We start from the raw sequence: 19277 nt of genomic DNA, 5'->3' as shown, positions 1-19277 counted from the left end.
CAGCGTCCAGATTGCGCACCGCGGGGCCGACAGAGGTGGTCGTCATCGGTCGTGTCGCGCGCGTCGTCCTCCTGGACGACGCGGCTGGAACGCGCGACCCCCGCGGTGCATCTTTCCGCATGGATCTCGTCACCCGCCTCGCTTCCACGTCGATCCGTCGGAACGCGACACACTACACACGCACGCCGCACCCGCGCTCCCTAACCCCAAATGCACCGCACGTCCACGCGGCACACGGACTCCCAGGGCACCCGCGGTCGCGACACTCGATGCTCACTTCGCGGCCGGGTAACGAAAAAACGCGAACACGCACTCTCGACACACAATGGTCAATTAATAAAAGCAAATCCCGGCCTTCGGCTCTCTTCGCACGACACTATACCGCCCGAACACGCCGCTGATCCTCGGAGGCCGGAGTGCAATACGGGTGTCCACCGCTAATGAGCCACCACAATAATACTAATTATTTTTAGGTTAACTCATTAGGCCGTTCCTGACGGTACTGTAATGTCAGGCCGACCCGCGGCAGAGTCGGAGCAAGCTCCGGTCACCCGCCCGGTTCCAAAAATCAGTTTAATATTCTGAATCCCCTATGGGGATTGTATCAGATATTAAGCTGATAAGAACAGATTAAAGCCTTTTATTTGAATCAATTAATGTTCCCCGGAGGGGCAAGCCCCCCCAGGGTGTAATACAATATGGTGGCTTTAAAGCCGCGTGCATTGGTAATTTCATTGGCGGGGGACAATAGCCCCCCCCCCGCCACTGGGCACCATGCAATATAGCATTGAGGGGGCCTAGGCCCCCCCAATCTCACGAGTTAAGTTAAATAAAAATCGTCGCCCCGGCTGACTGACCGGGGCGACGATCATCCAACAGCGCATGCATAATATCCACCCCCGGTCCACGCAAAAACACCCACACACGCAATGGTCAGCTACTAAGAAGTCCGAGGGCGGACACGCGGCGAATAATTAAAATATGTCACGCGAACAATTCACTCTTAACATTCATTCACGGAGCCCACACACATCCACGCAAACACATTCATGCACATTAAGGATCGCATACACAGTATATAAATAAATAAAAATAAAAATAATAAGCACAGTCGCAAAATAAATAAAAATAAATAGGCGCGCTCTCCTTCGCTGCATCAGCTCTCGCGCTCTCCTTTTATTACAGCGACAATGCGACGGTAAATGGTCCCCTATTGCGTATTTTAGTCAAGCGACTAATAAAGCGGAAGCTAATTACCATAGCTTCGAACTCGAAATGCTTGCGATTGTTAGGGCAATAGAACGTTTTCATATATATTTTTACGGATTAGATTTCACTGTAATAACAGATTGCAACGCGCTTGTATACGCGATAAATAAAGCAAACCTGAATCCGCGAATCGCCCGATGGACTTTGGTGCTACAAAATTATCGATTTAAAGTAGAACACCGTCCCGGAAAACGCATGACTCATGTGGATGCATTGAACCGTCAGGTATTTTTGGTAGAAATGTTGCCCCTCGAAAGGCAACTTGAATTTCGACAATTAGAAGATTCGCGTTTGAAACAGATAGCCCGAGAATTAGAATACGCGGACAGCAAGAAATTCGAGCTCATTGACGGGCTTGTATATAGAAAAGCGCCCGATCGTTCTCGGTTTGCAGTACCAGAATCGATGGTCACGAATATTATTAGGACGTATCACGACGAAATGGCCCATTGCGGCTTAGAAAAAACTGTGCAAGGCATTCTCCCGACTTATTGGTTTCCATCGCTGAGGAAACGAGTGAGAGACTATATTGATAATTGTCTCGTTTGTCTTTTGGCTAATTCCTCGGTGAATAGATTCGAAGGCGAGTCTCAGATAGATAAAGCAGCGGAGAAACCGTTTGAAATTATTCATATCGATCATTTCGGCCCGCTACAAGAGACGCTAGACGAATATAAATATATTTTCGCGGTAATAGACGCTTTTTCGCGGTACACGTTTTTATTCGCGACGAAAACGACGAACGCGAAAGAAGCTTGCGAGAAATTAAAATTATTATTTAATATTTTCGGGAAGCCGATAAAATTAGTCTCGGATCGAGGATCCGCGTTTACCTCAAACGAATTTACTACTTTTTTAGACAATTTAAACATAATATTCCACAAGGTGGCCGTCGGATCACCTTGGGCCAATGGAATAATAGAAAGAATAAATCAATTTCTTAAAAGTAGCCTAACAAAGATTATTGAAACTCCTACGGATTAGAAAGACAAGGTCGATAAAATTCAATACGTGGTAAATAATACTGTCAACTCATCGGTAAAAAACTCCGTCGAAGCTGTTATTTGGATACGACCAGCACGGTCACGAAGACAAAGAACTTAAAAAATTTCTCGATGCTTGGTTAGATATACAAAACGATATTGTCGAACAAAGAGATAAGTCTCGAGATATTGCCCTTCAGGCAAATGAAAATTTGAGACAATATAATAAAATGTATTATGATAAACATCATCGCAAACCGACAAGCTATAGTCAAGGTGATTTAGTCTTAGTCAGAGATCTCCGACCAAAAATAGGAGTTAGTCAAAAGACAAAGGCAAAATATAAAGGACCTTACCAAGTCACCAAAGTTCTAAACAAGAATCGTTACGTGATTACGGATATCCCCGGTTTTAATATTACTCAAAAGCCGTACAACACTATATTATCATCAGACAAATTAAAACTGTGGATAAAACCCGTCATTAATTCGGCCGATGAATAAAATTTGCAGCGTACATTTGTAGTAGTTAGAAGTGTTCATAGACACTATATAATAAATACCGAAATTAGAATTAATTATTTTAAACGTCATATATATGTATATATTAACTTTTATTATTAAGTGTTAAGACAACCTTGAAACAAAAATTATATTTGTGTTTTAGGAAAGAGAATGAGATAATTCTCTCTCTCAAAAAAAAAAAAAAAAAAAAGGAATATTGGAATCATCTCCATATACATCCGGGACGAATGTGGACGTTAGGCTGGTCGAGCTGTGAGGGATTTTTCTGGAGCCGCAATTTACTTAAAAAAGCTACACTACTGCTCCAGACCCCCACCTGGTCCCCGGCTCTACTCCCACCGATCGACGGCTCTCGCGCCCTGGCGCGAGGATACGAAGAGCGCGGATCGACATCGACACACACTCGATTTACGGCAGTTATAAGCAATTGAAATATATTTTCGGGAATTTAGGCAAGATCGCGTTTTTGAGAACTTTGTTCGTTTGGCCGATACTTCGCATTCGTTCCGGATATTTCGAACCTATTGTTCAATTTGAAACTATTATCTTTATATTGGATTTGTACATCTTTTCTTATCTATTCTTTTCTTTTGTAAAACTTTTACAGTATCGACTCAGTTGAGTCGAATACAAATTAAATATTAATCCATTAAAATGTATCTCTGCTTTCTTTAGTAATAAACCTTTCAATTTATAAACTATCCTGATTCGGGAATATTATCACAAAGTATTTCTTACAGCAATATAAATTTCGGCGGGCGTCGTGTCTCCTCGAGAAATGTTGCTACCTCACTTGCACACAGCGGTGCTCCGCGCGCAACCCGAGAAATCGCCCGCACATCCGGGCCCTACTTATAAGTGACTTCTTGTTTAACAGCTTGTTTATTCTTTATATGAATGGAATTGAGTAATGGTTTGAATACTGCTTGAACAAATATGAAACGGTAGAGATCCGATATCGTGTATTAATCCAATATACTTGGGTATCAATAACATTTCCTTTGTCATTCGAACGAGATTTCGGCCATTTTCTTTTATTCCGAGCTCTGCGTTAACTCCCTTTTTATGTGCTTGCCAAAGTACATCGCCACTGGCAAAATGAGTGGTTCGGTTTCATTAGGCCACATGATCTCCCTTACCTTTTTCGCCACTCAGAAGACCCTTCTGCTTTGAGTTTCTTTTACTTTTTTTCGTCGTTTGCTTCAAAGGTCGTTTGACTGCTTCGTGATTTTCAGTATCTTGTGTTGTAATTTGAATTCTTAAATTCTCTCAACTCCAAATTGTTTTTAGCATATCTCCGAAAAATGTTACAGCACTTCTTGGATTTACACGATCGTTATTTTGATTATATATAGTATATACATATATCGTTCTGAGATAAAATTTCTTCAGCTCGTTTAAACACGAATGCGCACGGAAGTAGGTATTGTTTGAAAAATAAAATGGCAATTTTGTTTGTCTATATTTTTTACTTTAATTTTGCTTTCAAACTGCCCTCAATAATATCAGGCTTAATGTCATTCCACTGTTGCTCAGTTAGGCTCAAATCAAACGTATCCAACAAACGATTTTCATTATTACTCAATTCAGAGTATGACTCGTCGCTATCAAACTTTCCAGATCTCATATAGATCTTTCTATGTTTGAATTATTATTCTGGTCTAATTTTGACAGTATGGGCTTCTGCATACAGGATGCGGAAACGCTTGCCGCGCGGCAAGAAATGAGGCGGTAATAAACTTACAGCTCTTACTAATCGTTAAAAAGCGGTACGTTGATTGGCTACCGCGTCGCCTCTTGTCGCGTGGCAAACGTTTTCACGTCCTGTGTGCAGAAGTTCGATGAACATACCCATTTCCCGTCTGGCTATACTGAGGATGGAGTTCCGGTCGCTGCACACATTTGTATAACAAGTTGCGGAACTCCATTTTCTGCCTAACGCAACAGATATTTCCCTCCATACTTTCGCTGACCAGGCTGGGAGGGGGGGGGGTAAGTGTTCAATTTGAAATTGTTGCATACATTTTTTGACAACTGGGATGCTCTCTTCTGGTGGCACGGCAATCCTGCGTGGCATATTGTCATATCTGTAAAGCAAAGCATTTATTTTTATTGTACTTATATAAAATATTATATATTTTACATGAAAACAAAGTAACATTAGGCGACACGGTAGTGTCTCGCGCCAAATTTACGCACAGTGACAGCGAGGCACTCCGTATCTATACGCGAGTCAGACATTGAGATTATTTTCATCTCATCAGATTTCATATATTTGGTGTTCATGCTTTATCACGTACTTAGGTTTTTATTAGCGTGCAATTTATCTTTAACCGTTTCGCGATCTTCCAAAATCATTTGTTGAATAAGCATATGATAAAACATGATTGCCAAATACTTTTTTTAACTTCTATCGTTATTTTTGTGGCGTTTTCTTTCAATTTAACACAAAATTTATTCACATATTTTTATTCAATATTTTGTTGCCTCATAACGAAAACTATGATGAGGTTTATTAATATATCAAGGCTAAATTAAAATTTTTAAAACAATGTAAATTTTTCGACATTTTTCCAAACCATTTAGCGAATTTATGTAATGATCGGTTTAGTTTATACCACTTGAGATCTAAGAGAAAACTAGAAGGTGTGCTTTATAGATTCAAAAAACATATTTTGAACATTGAGATTGGAGATCTGTATAGAATAATCAATTCATTACATGTAAATCTTTTAAAAATCTCACGTATATTAACATCCAAACTTCCAATACACATATGGAGAGAAATTTATAAACATCACATTATATCGTTTGATAGTTTAAAATTCAGGACACATAACACACATAAAAATAAATTCAATTGGTTAATCCATAAAAAACAAGTTGACTATATTAAAAACATCAAACCGATCGAATTTTGTTACACTATTACAAACAACACAACTCAATTAGGAAAGAACATAAATAATGAGTCTAACAACACTATAATAAACACGGTTATTCTCCCTAATGGATTTCATGAAAAATCGGATAATGGAAACTAACAACAAATGGTTCATGAATTTATCTGAAACTCCAATTCCTACCAATGTAACCAACCTATTGCAATTTGGTAATAAATTCTGCATGCCTATTAGCAGTAATAAGAAGGTGGCAATACATGAATTCATTTAGGATTTAGAGGGGAATTCAAAGAGATCTACCATAAAAAACTTAACGATATTACGAAATAATATTGTCCCACAACTTTCGGATTTTTTACATAAAAAAATAAAATAAATTCAACACACGTCACATTATTTAATAATTACAAACACACTGTTAAATTTTGCTAGGACAATCCGGACATGCTTTTCACAAGAGCAGACAAGGGTAACGTGACAGTCGCTATGACCAAAGAACATTACATAGGAAAAATGGAAGATTTACTCAAAGACAATAACACGTACGCTATTATTAAACGCAATCCTATCTCCAAATTAGAAAGGGAATTAAATGGGCATCTCAAAAAATGGTTAAAGAATGAATTCATCTCCAATAAAGAATACTATTCATTAAGAGCTAGTGACTCTCTCCTTCCCAAAGCCTATGGGCTCCCAAAAATTCACAAAGAGAATACTCCCTTCAGGATCATTGTCTCGTCCATTAATACAGCGTTATATCCGACTGCCACATACTTACACAAAATTTTAACTAAAAGCATTCCTACGATCAAAAGTCACGTAAATAATAGTTTTGAATTGTACAGCACACTATCTGGCAAAACAATAGACAAGTCAGAGATTTTAATTTCGCTTGACACAATTTCACTATTTACAAACATTCCGATAAATCTTGCAATAGAAAGTATTAGCAATAGGTGGAATTTTATCAATACCCACACTTCGATTCCGAAAAATGAATTTTTCTCAATTATTAAGTATGTATTGTCTTACCTAACTTATTTTACATTTAATGGCATTACTTATAAACAAGTTTTCGGTATCCCCATGGGTTCACCGTTATCTCCCATAATTGCTGATATGGTAATGCAAGATTTAGAGGAATCTATTCTTAATACGATAGACACAGACATTGCAATTTACCATAGATATGTTGATGACATTTTTATGGTGGCGCCCAAGAGCGAGATTGACAATATTTTGGAGAAATTTAACAAATATCATGAACGACTACAATTCACTGTCGAATATGAGGTTGAAAGAAGCATCTCCTTTTTAGATTTAAATATTAAAGTTGTTGACAACACCATATACATAGACTGGTTCCAAAAATTAACTTTCTCAGGTAGAATGTTATCTTTTTTATCTAATCATCCGTTATGTCATAAGATTGGAACGATTTACAACCTCATAGATAGAGCGATGCTATTGTCCCATAAAAAGGTGCCTTTGTACCATAAAAAGAATTTGGAACAGTGCATTAAAATATTGCTAGATAATGGTTACCCTTTAAATTTGATATTCAAAGAAGTCAATCGTAGAATAAAAACCATAATGAATAATAAACTTAAGGAAAAAATAAATAAAGAAGATAACAAAAAGTTTTTTGTTATCTCATACATTAATAACATCTCGGAATCGGTTGCAACGACAATCAAGAAATCAGATCTTACTGTGGGTTACCGTTGTTTGAACAATCTAGGTAAATTTATCAAAGGTCAAAAAGATAAAAATAATTATAATAATAATAATAATGTCATCTATAGGATAAATTGCAAGGAATGCGACGCCTCTTATGTGGGGCAAACCAAAAGACAATTACGCACCAGAATAAAAGAGCATGCAAATAACATAAAATTAGATTCATCTAAACATTCGGTGGTTACTGAACACATAATAAAAAAACAACATAATTTTGATTGGGATAACGTTAAAATTCTTGACACTGAGATTAATTATCACAAGAGACTTATTTCTGAAATGTTACACATTAAAGAACAAAAACATGATATCAACAACAATACAGACACCGAATTGTTGGATGACGCTTATTTTGATATACTGGATGAGTTGGCAAATTGAAATAGGTCTTTACATTGTTTTTTATTATTGATAAACGACTTGCTCCAACCTTTCACTTGACACAAATTATCAGTTATGATCAAGTTATACTAATAAGCAGAAGCCTTAAAATTACGACAAAGAGATTTTGTAAGTGTTATGAACTGGATTTTATATTGCATAGGTACTTATAACGTATTTCATTTGTATTAGTGTGATAATTGATTGAATTGGATTGATACTGGCATACTCAGAAGGACTGTCGTTTCAACGAATAATGTTCAAAACTGAAGGAATGTACGGTGACCAATTTAATGTCGTTTTAACAACGATTAAAACAGATATTAGTCATGTTTGCGAAAAATAGTTTAAGGATGCGTCCAAATTACTCCGTCAACTTTATAACATTTGCGTTTCTTGCTTCGAGCTTGATTTTTAATTCTTCAATGTTTCAAATCAGTTGATTTTAAATTAAGATAGTTTACTGAAGAAGACTTAGTATAGCTCGAAACGTTTGTATTTTACCAATGATTTAACAATTAAATAATTTAAGATTATGGTGGCTCGTTTTAATTGGCCGTGTTAATGGATTGTATTGTTTATTAATATACACTTATAAATAATATTATGACACATGAATCTTACCGAACGAATCAAAACATATACTAATTTTAAAGGAAGGATTTATATTATACTTTACATTTTGTGTGATTACGATGTTTCACTATTGCCACCTTATGTGGTATATTAATTAATCTGAATACTATTCTGACCATGTATACTACAAAATAGATTCGTAACTACTTATTTGTTATGCTACTATTTTACTATTTGTTTCATAATAATAACTACTTCTTGTTACGCTGTCATTTTACTATTTCTTTTATAAATTGTGACGGAATTTTCTCTTAATAATAAAAGAAACGAAGCAAAGGAGTTGCCGTCAGCAAAAAAGGAGTTTGATGAACGTGCGTAAGAAATGTAGGATGTAGGTTGTTCCGCGCGTGCCGCAGCAGAACACGAGCCGAGAGATACGCGAAATTTCTGTGCGCCAGACGCGATCTTTCACGCGTCAATCCGCGAGAAACCAATCGAACGCAAAATTTTGGCCGAGAATTCAGCTACGGGCCGATTAGCTTTCTTAATGGTAAAGAGACAGGGTGGAGTTGCCGCGAAATTATTCTAACCAAAAATATTAAAAAGCGCGAGAGAAGACAAGAACAAGACCGATAATTTTACGTAACGAGACACTTAGATCAAATAAAAAACGCGAGGTAAAGTTAACAAAATAATAATAGAAAATTACAAAAATAGAATAAAGAAAATTAGTTGAACAATAGAATCATTAATAGAACAGAAACCAATAAAGAAAAGTAAAGTAACATAAAAATTGTTATCCGTAATTACAATTAAAATATATAAAAAAAAATACCGTAATAACGCTAATCAATATTAAACTGGCAAATCGATTAGCACTTAAAGAACGACAACAACTGCGGGATTGCAAACAACAATAGCGAATAATATTAGGTTGCCGGGATGTACGACAACGACACTCTAAAATATCACTCTAGAATATACTCTTGCTCCGTGCGAGTCGGATGCAAAAACGAGAAAGATTTTCGCCAATACAAAATACGCAATTAGAAAGGCGCGACCACCTCAGCCCAACCCCCGATTTCCCGAGAGATCACCGGGGGGATCTGAGGACTTAAGTGTCTCCGTCTCCCACCTGGTGACCTCATCCAGCATCCTGACTGGATACGGGTGTTAAGAGGACGCCCCCCCCGCCGCATCCCGACCGCAGGTGAGCCCACGGTCAAGGGCGCAGAGGGGGGGAACGCCCCCGACTGTCTACTCCTTGTCACCCTCCTCCTCTTCCTCCTCAAGCTCCACTCCTCATCCTCGCTGCTCTCTCACCTCTCCATCTCTCTCTGTCTCCTACCCGTCCTCTCTCGCTCTCTCTCCGCATGACGTTGCTGCAGAAGGAGGAGAACGCCTTCCATCCATCATAATTGTCTGTCACTGCCCGTATTACTGCGGGCAGTGACAGATCCGTCCCAATTATGCAACCATTGCAACCACGAGCTCTGATCTTTTGTCCGCCCAGGCAGCACATTCCGCTAGTGTGTGCTGGGCGTGAGTCCAGCTCGTGGTTGCAATGGTGGCATCGTGCCGTGCGCTCCTTCTGTATACGACCCAGGTACTCGCCAAAACATTCGTGGCCTGTGAGCACCTGGGTCATATGATATGTGACACCCTCGCGTGCCCTGTCTAGCCATTCTTCTAGACAGGGCAAGATGGCCCCGACGGTGCGCTGACCGGGTAATCGTGGGTCGAGTAATCTTTCGCCCCACTCCCGAATCAGCGCCCGCCGTGTGTGGACCCGTAGGGCCCGCCGGACACCGTCCGTGACTGGAATGCCCGCCCGCTGATACTCGAGTGTACGCCGATAGACATCGGCGTACATGTGGGCGAGCAATTCCACGGTGGGTACCCCAGAGAGCACCCCCACAGCCGTCCAACTTACCATACGGTACCCCCGGCAGACTCTGTTCGCCACCCGCTTTTGCAGCTGATGCAAAGCATCTTTTGCTCTGCGGGTCTAGTCTCTCCGCCCATACTGGGACACCGTACAGAAACATCGAGTGGACGGTGCCGGCGTACAAGCGGCGAACATTCCCGTCTGGGCCCCCGAGATTGGGCAGCAATCGGTTAAATGCCATCGTTGCCCGCTCTACTCTCGGGGCTATGCGACGGAAATGCTCGCCGAAGCTCCACTTGCCATCGAGGTGGAGACCCAAGTATTTAATTTGGGTCCCCACCTCCACAGGGGTGTCCTCCACGTAGATTTGGGCTCTTGGCGGCACTCCACGGCGGCCGTTATGCACAAAAACGGCCTCCGTTTTCTGGGGCGCCACCCTGAGCCCAATCTGACTTATGAGCCGCACGGCACGAGCCACCGCAAGGTTGGCTCGCGCAGTCGCCTCTTCCCACGAGGATCCCCCGGCCATCACGATTGTGTCGTCTGCGTAGCAGACTGCGTGACAGCCGGGGGGCAGGGCCGTCCGAAGAACGACGTCGTATGCGAGGTTCCACATTAGGGGTCCTAGCACTGACCCTTGTGGAACCCCGCATGTCATTTTTATGTGCCGCTCTTCGGCATTACCGTCCGTGTAAGCCAATTGCCTATCCCGGAAGTAGTCCCCGAGGATTGTGACCAGGTACGGGGGTACCCTATGGTATGTTAGGGCCTCCCCGACCCGGCTCCAGGGCAGGGTGTTATACGCGTTGGAGATATCCAACGATACCGCTAATAACACCCCGCCCCCTCTCTTTACGGCCTCCGCGATCGAGCGGACGCGCAAGATCGCGTCAATGGTCGCCCGGCGCGGAAGCCGTATTGATCGTTGTTAAGATTGGGACCCTCCCGGGACAAATGATGGACGAGGCGATCGGCAATAATCCTTTCGAGGATTTTGCCCGCCTCGTCCAAAAGGCAGATTGGTCTATAGGCCGAGGGGGAATCCCCCGGCTTGCCCTGCTTGGGAAGGAGGACGATGTTAGCCTCCTTCCACTCTCGTGGGAATCGGCCCATGCGGAAGCACTCATTGTGTAAGTGCCGCATGGGCTTGGCGAGACCCCGATGGGCTAAACCCCAGGCCTTTCCGTGGACGCCGTCAGGACCGGGGGCTTTCCCCTTTTTTATTTTCCTAACGGCGTCCTTGAGCTCTCCTCCCGTGACCCCCATAGTCTCATCGTCCCACTCCCACTCCCGCGCAGGAATCAGGTCCACCTCTTCTTGTCTGCGCGGGAATAGTGCGTCGACAACTCGACTAACGAACTGGGGATCGAGAGATTCCGTCATCGGAGGCGCCCCGCCCCGCAGTTTGTTCAAGACTATCCGGTATGGGCGCCTCCACGGGTCCTCATCTAGGGAGGAGAGCAACTCCTTCCATGTCCGGGCTTTTGACTTCCTTATGAGGACGCGTAGGGCGTCCCGTCTGTGACGGTACGCGTCCCACGCGTCCTCGTAGCTCTCGGGGTCTGTCTGCGCGGACCGCTTCCTTCGCCGAAGGTGCCTTCTTGCGTGGTCGGAGGATCGCTGGGCCTCGGCGATTTCCTCCGACCACCAATATGCCTTCCGTGGGAACCTGGCCGTCACCTTGGGCATGGCTGCGTTGCACGCTTTTTCAATCGTGTCTTGCAGCCATGCACGATGTTCGTCCAGGTCCCCCTTCATGTCCTCGCCATCGACCATGAGGACAGCCTCAACTGTGGACAGGAACGCGTCCTGGTCCATCTTGCGTAGGGCCCACCTGTGAGAGGCAGCCTCCCGGAGTCGGCGGCGCTCCATGACTTCGTGGGGGTAGGCGTCGACGGAGAACCCTATATACCGATGATCGGAAAGGGTTTCTGCCTCCGTCAACACCCGCCACCCACGAACCATCCTCTGTGCGGAGCGGGTTACCCATGTGAGATCCACAATTGACCCGCCCCGCATTCTAACGCAGGTGTTCTCGTTCCCTGTATTGCAAGGAGCGAGATCGCACCTCGCCGTCATCTCCAGGAGTTCACCGTCCCGCCAATCTTGGCGTAGGGAGCCCCAAACGCCAGATTTGGCGTTGAAGTCCCCCGCCATAATCACGGGGACGGGGCGACGGCTGTTGATCTGCCTCTCTAGGGCGCGTAACCTCTCGCCGTAAGTCTGTTTATCTAGACTGGGCGAGAGGTACACGCCCACTACTACGATGGACCCCCACTGGGCCACCACGTGTCCCTCCCCGGCTTGTATGAACCTAAGTGGGGGAGACGTGGGCGCGTACCTTCGGGTGATCGCAGCCAATCCGTCCGTACTTTGCACCCAATTTGTCTTTTTGGGTACTCTGTACGGCTCGGCTACGATACCTAAGCCACAGTCTCTCTCCGCCAGATTATGGACGAAGAGGTCCTGGGCGTCCCTCGCGTGGTTGAGATTGGCCTGCAACACTTTACAGGGCATCTTGCTCTGTCCTAATGGCCTCCTTCTCCGCCGCGACCTCCATCGCGGCGGGGTTTCCTTCTCTGAGGTCTTCCCGCAGGCGCTGTTTTTTACTTCCGCCTGCGGGAAGCACTTCCTCTTCCATTCTCTTCGAGCGCGTCCGCGGAGTCCTCCTTTCCTTGGGCTCCTCCTGTGTGGGAGTTTCAGTGGAGAGGGGTGTCTCCTCGGGCGCGTTCTCCTTCTTCTTCTTGTTGGCAGTCGCCTTTTCCGCGTTTTTCTTCTGTGTCGCGGGAGCGGCTGTTGCAGGGGCAGAGGGACTTCCGGTCACTCGGTTGAGTGGGACCCCTTTCTTCCCTTTGTGCACCGGTGTGTACGACTTGCCGCCCGCGCGATTGTTCGCGGGCAGTCCTCTGTCGCTGCACACCGGGCACTTTACCTCCGCTGCACAGCGTACTGCTGTGTGTCCTTCTTGGCCGCAGCGGTAACATCTACCGCTGCGATCAACATTATTTGGGCACCGCGCGCGCACGTGCCCACCCTCCGGCATTTGTAGCACTGAAGGGGGCGTGAGTCTAGTAACTCTACGCGCGCGAGTCCCCAGCCGATTTTTAATTGGCCCTCCTTTATAATCTTGTTTGCTGCCTTCAAAGGGCAGCGAACCCACACCACTCCCATTCCGCCTGGAGTCTTTTTTATCTCCCCCAGGCGGATTTCCTCTTCCTCGCACTCGCCCACACGGGCGACTGCTTCTGAGATTTCGGGGGCTACAATAGATTCATCGAGCCCCCGAATCCTTATCTCTGCGTCCTTCTGGGGCCTTTGAACCCGGACCCCTTCTTTACCGGCAAGGGCATGCCTCAGGCTTGTGACCAGTTTGTCGGCCAATCCTTGGCTGCCCTTGCCGGGCACTTCGAACATGAGAGCCCCGGTAATAGCTCTCCGGATCTTGACTCCGGAGATACCGAGGCTATCAAGTTTAACCTTTTGACGCGCCTCCTGGATGGTCTCCTCGTACCTTCCTGGGGGGCACGTCACAGTGACTGCAGCCAGCTGTGGCTCTTTCCTTGGTTTAGCTGGCTGTTGTCTCTTCTCTTTCTTCTTCGAAGGAGGTTTCTTGGCGGTTGTAGCCGCTGCTGGTGGTGCTGCTGCCGCCTTGCCCTCTTTTCCCGCCAATTGGGCTTTCTTGGCCTTTCGTGAGACCACTTCTGTCCACGTCTCCGCAGACGTTGTTGGTTGCTGTTGTTCCCCTTTTTGCAGGACAGCCTTCTTCGTTGCAGAGGCGTGGTTTTATTTTTGGGAGGCTGCTGTTTCGATACCTCTGATCCCTTGCCTTTCCTCCTCCGCCAGTCACTTTACCCTGTATAGGTGTACATGTGGTGGCTGGTCGCGCGGGGGGTTCAAGATCGTGACAGGCATAACCTTTATTTTCTTGTCGGGAACCTCGACGCTCTTTACCTTGAGTTTTGTCGAGGCTCCCTTGCCCGCTGCTTCAGCTGACCGGGGACACCTTAGCTGGTGCTTTAGGTGCTTGTTGGGTGCGGGATGACTTTTGGCTGTTGGCGTTGCTGCTGCTGTTGTTGCTGCTGCTGCGTCTTAGCCGCCTTCTCCGCCTCCTTCCTCTCTCTGTAAGAGGGGATATGAGCTCCTAGTCTTTGGTCCAGGATGCGCTCTACTATCCCCTCTAATTTCGCAATAAATGCGATCTCCCTTTCTCGGTCCTCGTCCTCTTTTCTGGTCGTTCCGGGGGGAACTATTAATTCAGTTCTACCCTGGACGATGTGGAGGGTTCCTCTTTCCTCCCTTGTTGAGGCCTTACTTGGTTTGAGAGGGGGGAAGTTCTTTTCAGTAAGATCAAGTTCTCCCCCCTCTACATCAACGTCCATTTCCTCGTCCCTTGTCCTGTCTTCCTCCTTGGCTGTTGAGGTCTCCCCACTCAAGGGTGGATGTGAGATTTCATCTGCCGTTTCCATGGTCGACGGGGCCTCCCCATCTTCTGGTGGAAGCGAGGCCCCGTTGACCCAATCCCTGGTCCTCTTCTTTTTCCTGTCGAGTGATACTCTCTCCTCGCCGAGTGGTTTGCTAAGAGGGGGGGGGGCTATCTCTGCCACCTCCTCTTCCCTTTTCCCATCTGTTTTCTCCGACCTTTTCTTTCTTCTCTCCAACGTTTGACGCAGCTCCTGATTCTCCATTTTCAGCAGCTGCATCTCTCGGCGGATTTCCCCTAGCTGCTTGTCCAGAGGTACATCCTTAGGATTCTGGGCTTTTATGGCCAGGATTGTGGCCGCCGCGCACATATCCGCGGCGGAGTTCCTGGCCATTTTACTCAAGGAACTCTTCATGGTGCCCGAGCTGACGGCTACCTTATATAAGTTGGTCGTCCTCTCGGACACCACCGCCTCCAAATTCGAGATTGGACTATTCTCGAAGTCGTCCTCTTTGTCCTTGATCCTCTCCAAGAACAGCTTGTACGATTTTGACAGAGCTGGCTCGATGAGAGGATCAAGGATTTCCCTCTTACTCTCACTCCTCTCCTCCTCCTCTTTGGCTTCCTTCGCCATTCTCTCTTTCTTCTTGTCCCACTCCCCGGTAGTAGTGGGACATCTCGGCCACCTTTTTACCGGGATGGAAGGAAGCCCTTCTTCCTCCTCTCCCTCCTTTACCGACGTCTTCCGCGATCTTTCTATATCGGGGAAGAAATCCGTGAGGACGGTGGCGTCGCTGTCGTGTCCTAATGGGTCCAGCTTCGCCTCCGACCTAGAAATTCCTCTCTTCTCCGCGAGTATGTTGTTCCTCGCGGCGGACCTATCTGCCCTGGTTTGGCGTACACGCCTCTCCAGCCTATTTAGTCCTCCCTCGCTGGCAGCTCTCTTCGAATATGCTGAGGAGAGGCTGTTGTTTGAGTCGACGCGTACCAGATTTATTACTGGTTGGCGTACAACTCTCTGCGAGGTACTAGCGTTGACAGTGCAGGCACTGTTATTCTTCTCTGCGCGTGATGCAGAGGCCGCCCGTGTGTGTTGCGCGCTCCTCCCTCCTCTGTAATCTTGTTTTGTGAGATCTTCATTTTAATTTATCCCACTGTCCCTGTGGAGCTCCGCCAGCCGGCATATCTCCCACCGGCCAGGGGACGACCCGAAACATGACCGGCATCGTCCCCTAGCCGGGCCCCGGGTATCTCCAGGGAGCTGGCTTATGTCACAGGATGGGGGGGGAATACGCGCACCCCCACCACTGGACTCCGAGCCCCCTACTCACCATACGGCTTTCAGGGGTCCCCTGCCTCCGACAACAGGGGCACTCCGCAGGGTGGCGCCACCCGGGGGGCCCCACGGACGGTTGGGGCTGGGTCGCCGCTCCCCGGCCCAGCCTTACCCGCCGTGGCGGCCAGCACGTCCCTCCCGCCATATGGCTTTAGGAGGGACTAGCGCCTTTTCCGGCCGGTCGGTTCGGAAAGGGTAACGGTCCCGACCGGCCGGAAATACTTCTCGCCGGGCCCCGCCTCGGAAAACGTCCGAGCGGCCCCGGCGACCAACCGGGGAAGGGCCTCCGGAGTCCGAGGACTTCCTTGGCTCCATGCTCCGGTCGTTAAGCCATCGCCCCCCCCTCCGACCCGAGCCCGGAATACGTCCGGGTGGCTCGAGGGTGAGGCCCGGACGGCGGATCCGGAGGCTTCCGGATGCCCGAATATCTTCGGACATATCTCCCCGCCGTCCTCCGTCCTCCTGGGATGAGGCGCCAGTGAGAAGGACCACGTCCCTCTCACCGCTCGCCCCGCCAAAGAGGATTTCCCCACTGTGGGACGCCGCTTCGCACCGAATGCCAGGCCGCGAGCGACGGGAGATTTCCCGCCGCCCCAACCCCAGACACCCAGGCGACCGGCACCCACATCCTCCCCCGTCACCACGGCCGAAGCCGTGGTGACTGGTGGGAAAGGACTGGTGCAGCAGCGCCGTGCAGTGTTCTTCCCACCAAAGAGATGGTGTCCCCTTTTCATCACAACCCGGAAGGATCCGCATATTGAGCGGACGGGGGGACATCTCACCCATAGGGGAGAGGTGTTTCCCCGGAGACGGCTTGACGGGGGGGGCGGGCAAGGACACCCGCTGGGGTTATAGTGGGTAGGGCTTGGGCCCCCTAGCCGAACCATTCATGGCTCGGTTAATGGGAACAAGCAATCCCACATAACCCATGTACTCATCCCGGAGGCATGGGTACCTATGAAGGTTTCCCCAGCGCAAAAAAAAAAAAAAGGCTCACCATCTGCTGAAGAGACAATGGAAGCACAGGACATATCACATCTCACGTGTGGAAATTTCGATGATAGAAAATTCTTTTTTAGATATGCTACACCAAATATCATACGAAGATCTTTAGCAAAAATCAGGAATTTCATCCAAACTTATCAACATGACTTTGCCTTTCATCATGCCTGTCATCGAGAACATTTTTAATTTTTCGCTGAAGCACGGAATCGTACCAGTCATTTGGAAATCGGCAATCATCACACCAATTCCTAAAATCAACCATCCGACCTCAGTTCAGCATTACAGACCAATCTCTATCTTACCATTTCTTTCCAAGGTTTTAGAGAGGATTGTGTCAGATCAATTAATCGATTATTTGACGGAAAATAATTTGCTGGATCCGTGCCAATTTGCCTATAGACGCAATTCATCAATTCAGACATGCCTAATCAGAATGCTGGATGATGTGCGACGGGCAGCAGATTGCAGGAAGGTGACTATCTCCATTTTCTTTGATTTTTCCAAGGCCTTTGATAGGATACACCCTGGGGTCTTAATTGGAAAACTGCAGGAAACGGTACTTTCAAGTGTGGCACTACGTTGGATGGCATTCTATCTGACAGATAGGACGCAAGCAGTGCGTGATTGGTTAGAGGACGTAACCTCATCTTTGGCGCATATTAAGGACGGAGTCCCCCAGGGATCTGTATCCATTATTATTCACATTATATGTGTCAGATATCTGTAAAGTTCTGCACTACTGCAAATATAATTTTTTTGCTGATCTGCAAATTTATTTACATCGTGAACCATCTAACCTACATAATGGTATTCGAGAAGTTAATGAAGATATCAAATCCATTGTCTGCTGGGCGAGTCGAAATGGATTGAAGTCGAACTCTGCAAAGACACAAGCCATCATCTTCGGTACAGCCAGATACATCAATGCAATTGAACCTGACTGACTGCCTGTGATCAGTGTAAGTGGATCTGCAGTACAACTCTCTACCTGTGTCAAGTACCTTGGCGTTATGATTTCAAGCACTCTATCTTGGAACTTATATGTAGAAAAGGTTGTCAAGAATATACGCACCAAACTTTATCAGCTACAACTATCTAAACATCTGTTGCCTAAGGAGCTAAAAATACGATTGATAAATTCGCTTACCCTACCACATCTGGATTTCTGCTGCGCTGTATTCACGGATACAACGGACCAACTCAACACGCAACTATGTAAGGCACTAAACGGCTGCATCAGATTTGTATTTAACACTAGACGAGACGAGCATATAACGCCATACTATCGGGAGCTGCGCTGGCTCAAGACCGATGCTAGAAGGAAATATTTTGTAGGATGCTTACTATTCAGCATAATCTGCACTGAACAGCCGAGCCTACTATTCAACAGTTTTACCTTCAAATCGGCTAACACATCGAGAGCTACAAGCGCCCTTGAAGGACTTCTCTCCCTGCCTTTGTGTAGAACGGAGACCTGGGCGCGCTCTTTCAATATTAGTGCTTCCAAGCTATGGAATAATCTGATGCCGGACATACGAGGTGTGACGTCGAAGGACGACTTCAAACACAAACTATACGAACATCTGTTAAGTGCCACCGGGATCTACGAGGATGGTTTGAAAAGTCCGTGCAAAGTCAGAGAGATGGCACCACTGGTGCGTATTTTTAGTTAGTAGCATCTCTTGGAAGAACACAACCAAGTTTCAGCCAGATCGGTCTATTTCTCTGTGTTTGGCGTTCGTTTGAATCGAGAAAGTCGAGTGATTTCCAAAAAATGGATGAAAGAGAATTTCGTTGATAAAACATTACTTTATGAAAGGCAAATCGCCTCAGAAGACTAAGGAGAAGCTTGATAAACATTATGGTGAATCTGCACCTTCGATTAGAACAGTTTATAAGTGGTTTCAAAATTTTCGGAGTGGCCATATGAGCACAAGTGACGCTGAACGTTCTGGACGCCCTATTGAGGTCACTACTCCAGAAATCATTGATAAAATCCATGATATGATGATGGATGATAGAAGAGTGAAGGTGCGCGAGATTGCTAGTACTGTGGGCATCTCGAGTGAACGGGTACATAATATTTTGCATCAACATTTGGGCATGAAAAAGCTATCTGCAAGATGGGTGCCGCGATTGCTCACAGTTGACAACAAACGAAATCGTGTGAGGTGTTCCAAAGACGGTTTGCAGCTATTTCAGCGGAATCCACAGGACTTTAAGCGTCGTTTCGTCACTGTGGACGAAACATG

At 46.1% G+C, this 19277-nt stretch overlaps 1 protein-coding gene and 1 pseudogene across 1 annotated transcript; one reads left to right on the top strand and one right to left on the bottom strand.

The window, feature by feature from the left end:
- Positions 1–477: 477 nt before the first annotated feature.
- Positions 478–654, bottom strand: LOC145939193 (U2 spliceosomal RNA; annotated as a pseudogene).
- A 17381-nt stretch (positions 655–18035) lies between these two features.
- On the top strand, positions 18036–18698 carry LOC145938697 (uncharacterized). The gene has a single exon (XM_083042460.1). It carries the CDS (start codon positions 18036–18038, stop codon positions 18696–18698), a length of 663 nt encoding a protein of 220 aa, XP_082898586.1.
- Positions 18699–19277: the final 579 nt, after the last annotated feature.

This window comes from Prenolepis imparis, unplaced genomic scaffold, assembly GCF_030444845.1.
Source record: "Prenolepis imparis isolate NDT839.2.m4 unplaced genomic scaffold, iyPreImpa1.0 SCAF_7, whole genome shotgun sequence".
Lineage (NCBI taxonomy): Eukaryota > Metazoa > Arthropoda > Insecta > Hymenoptera > Formicidae > Prenolepis > Prenolepis imparis.
The sequence above is the reverse complement of the archived record's forward strand: the minus strand, read 5'-3'. Positions and strand labels throughout refer to the sequence as shown.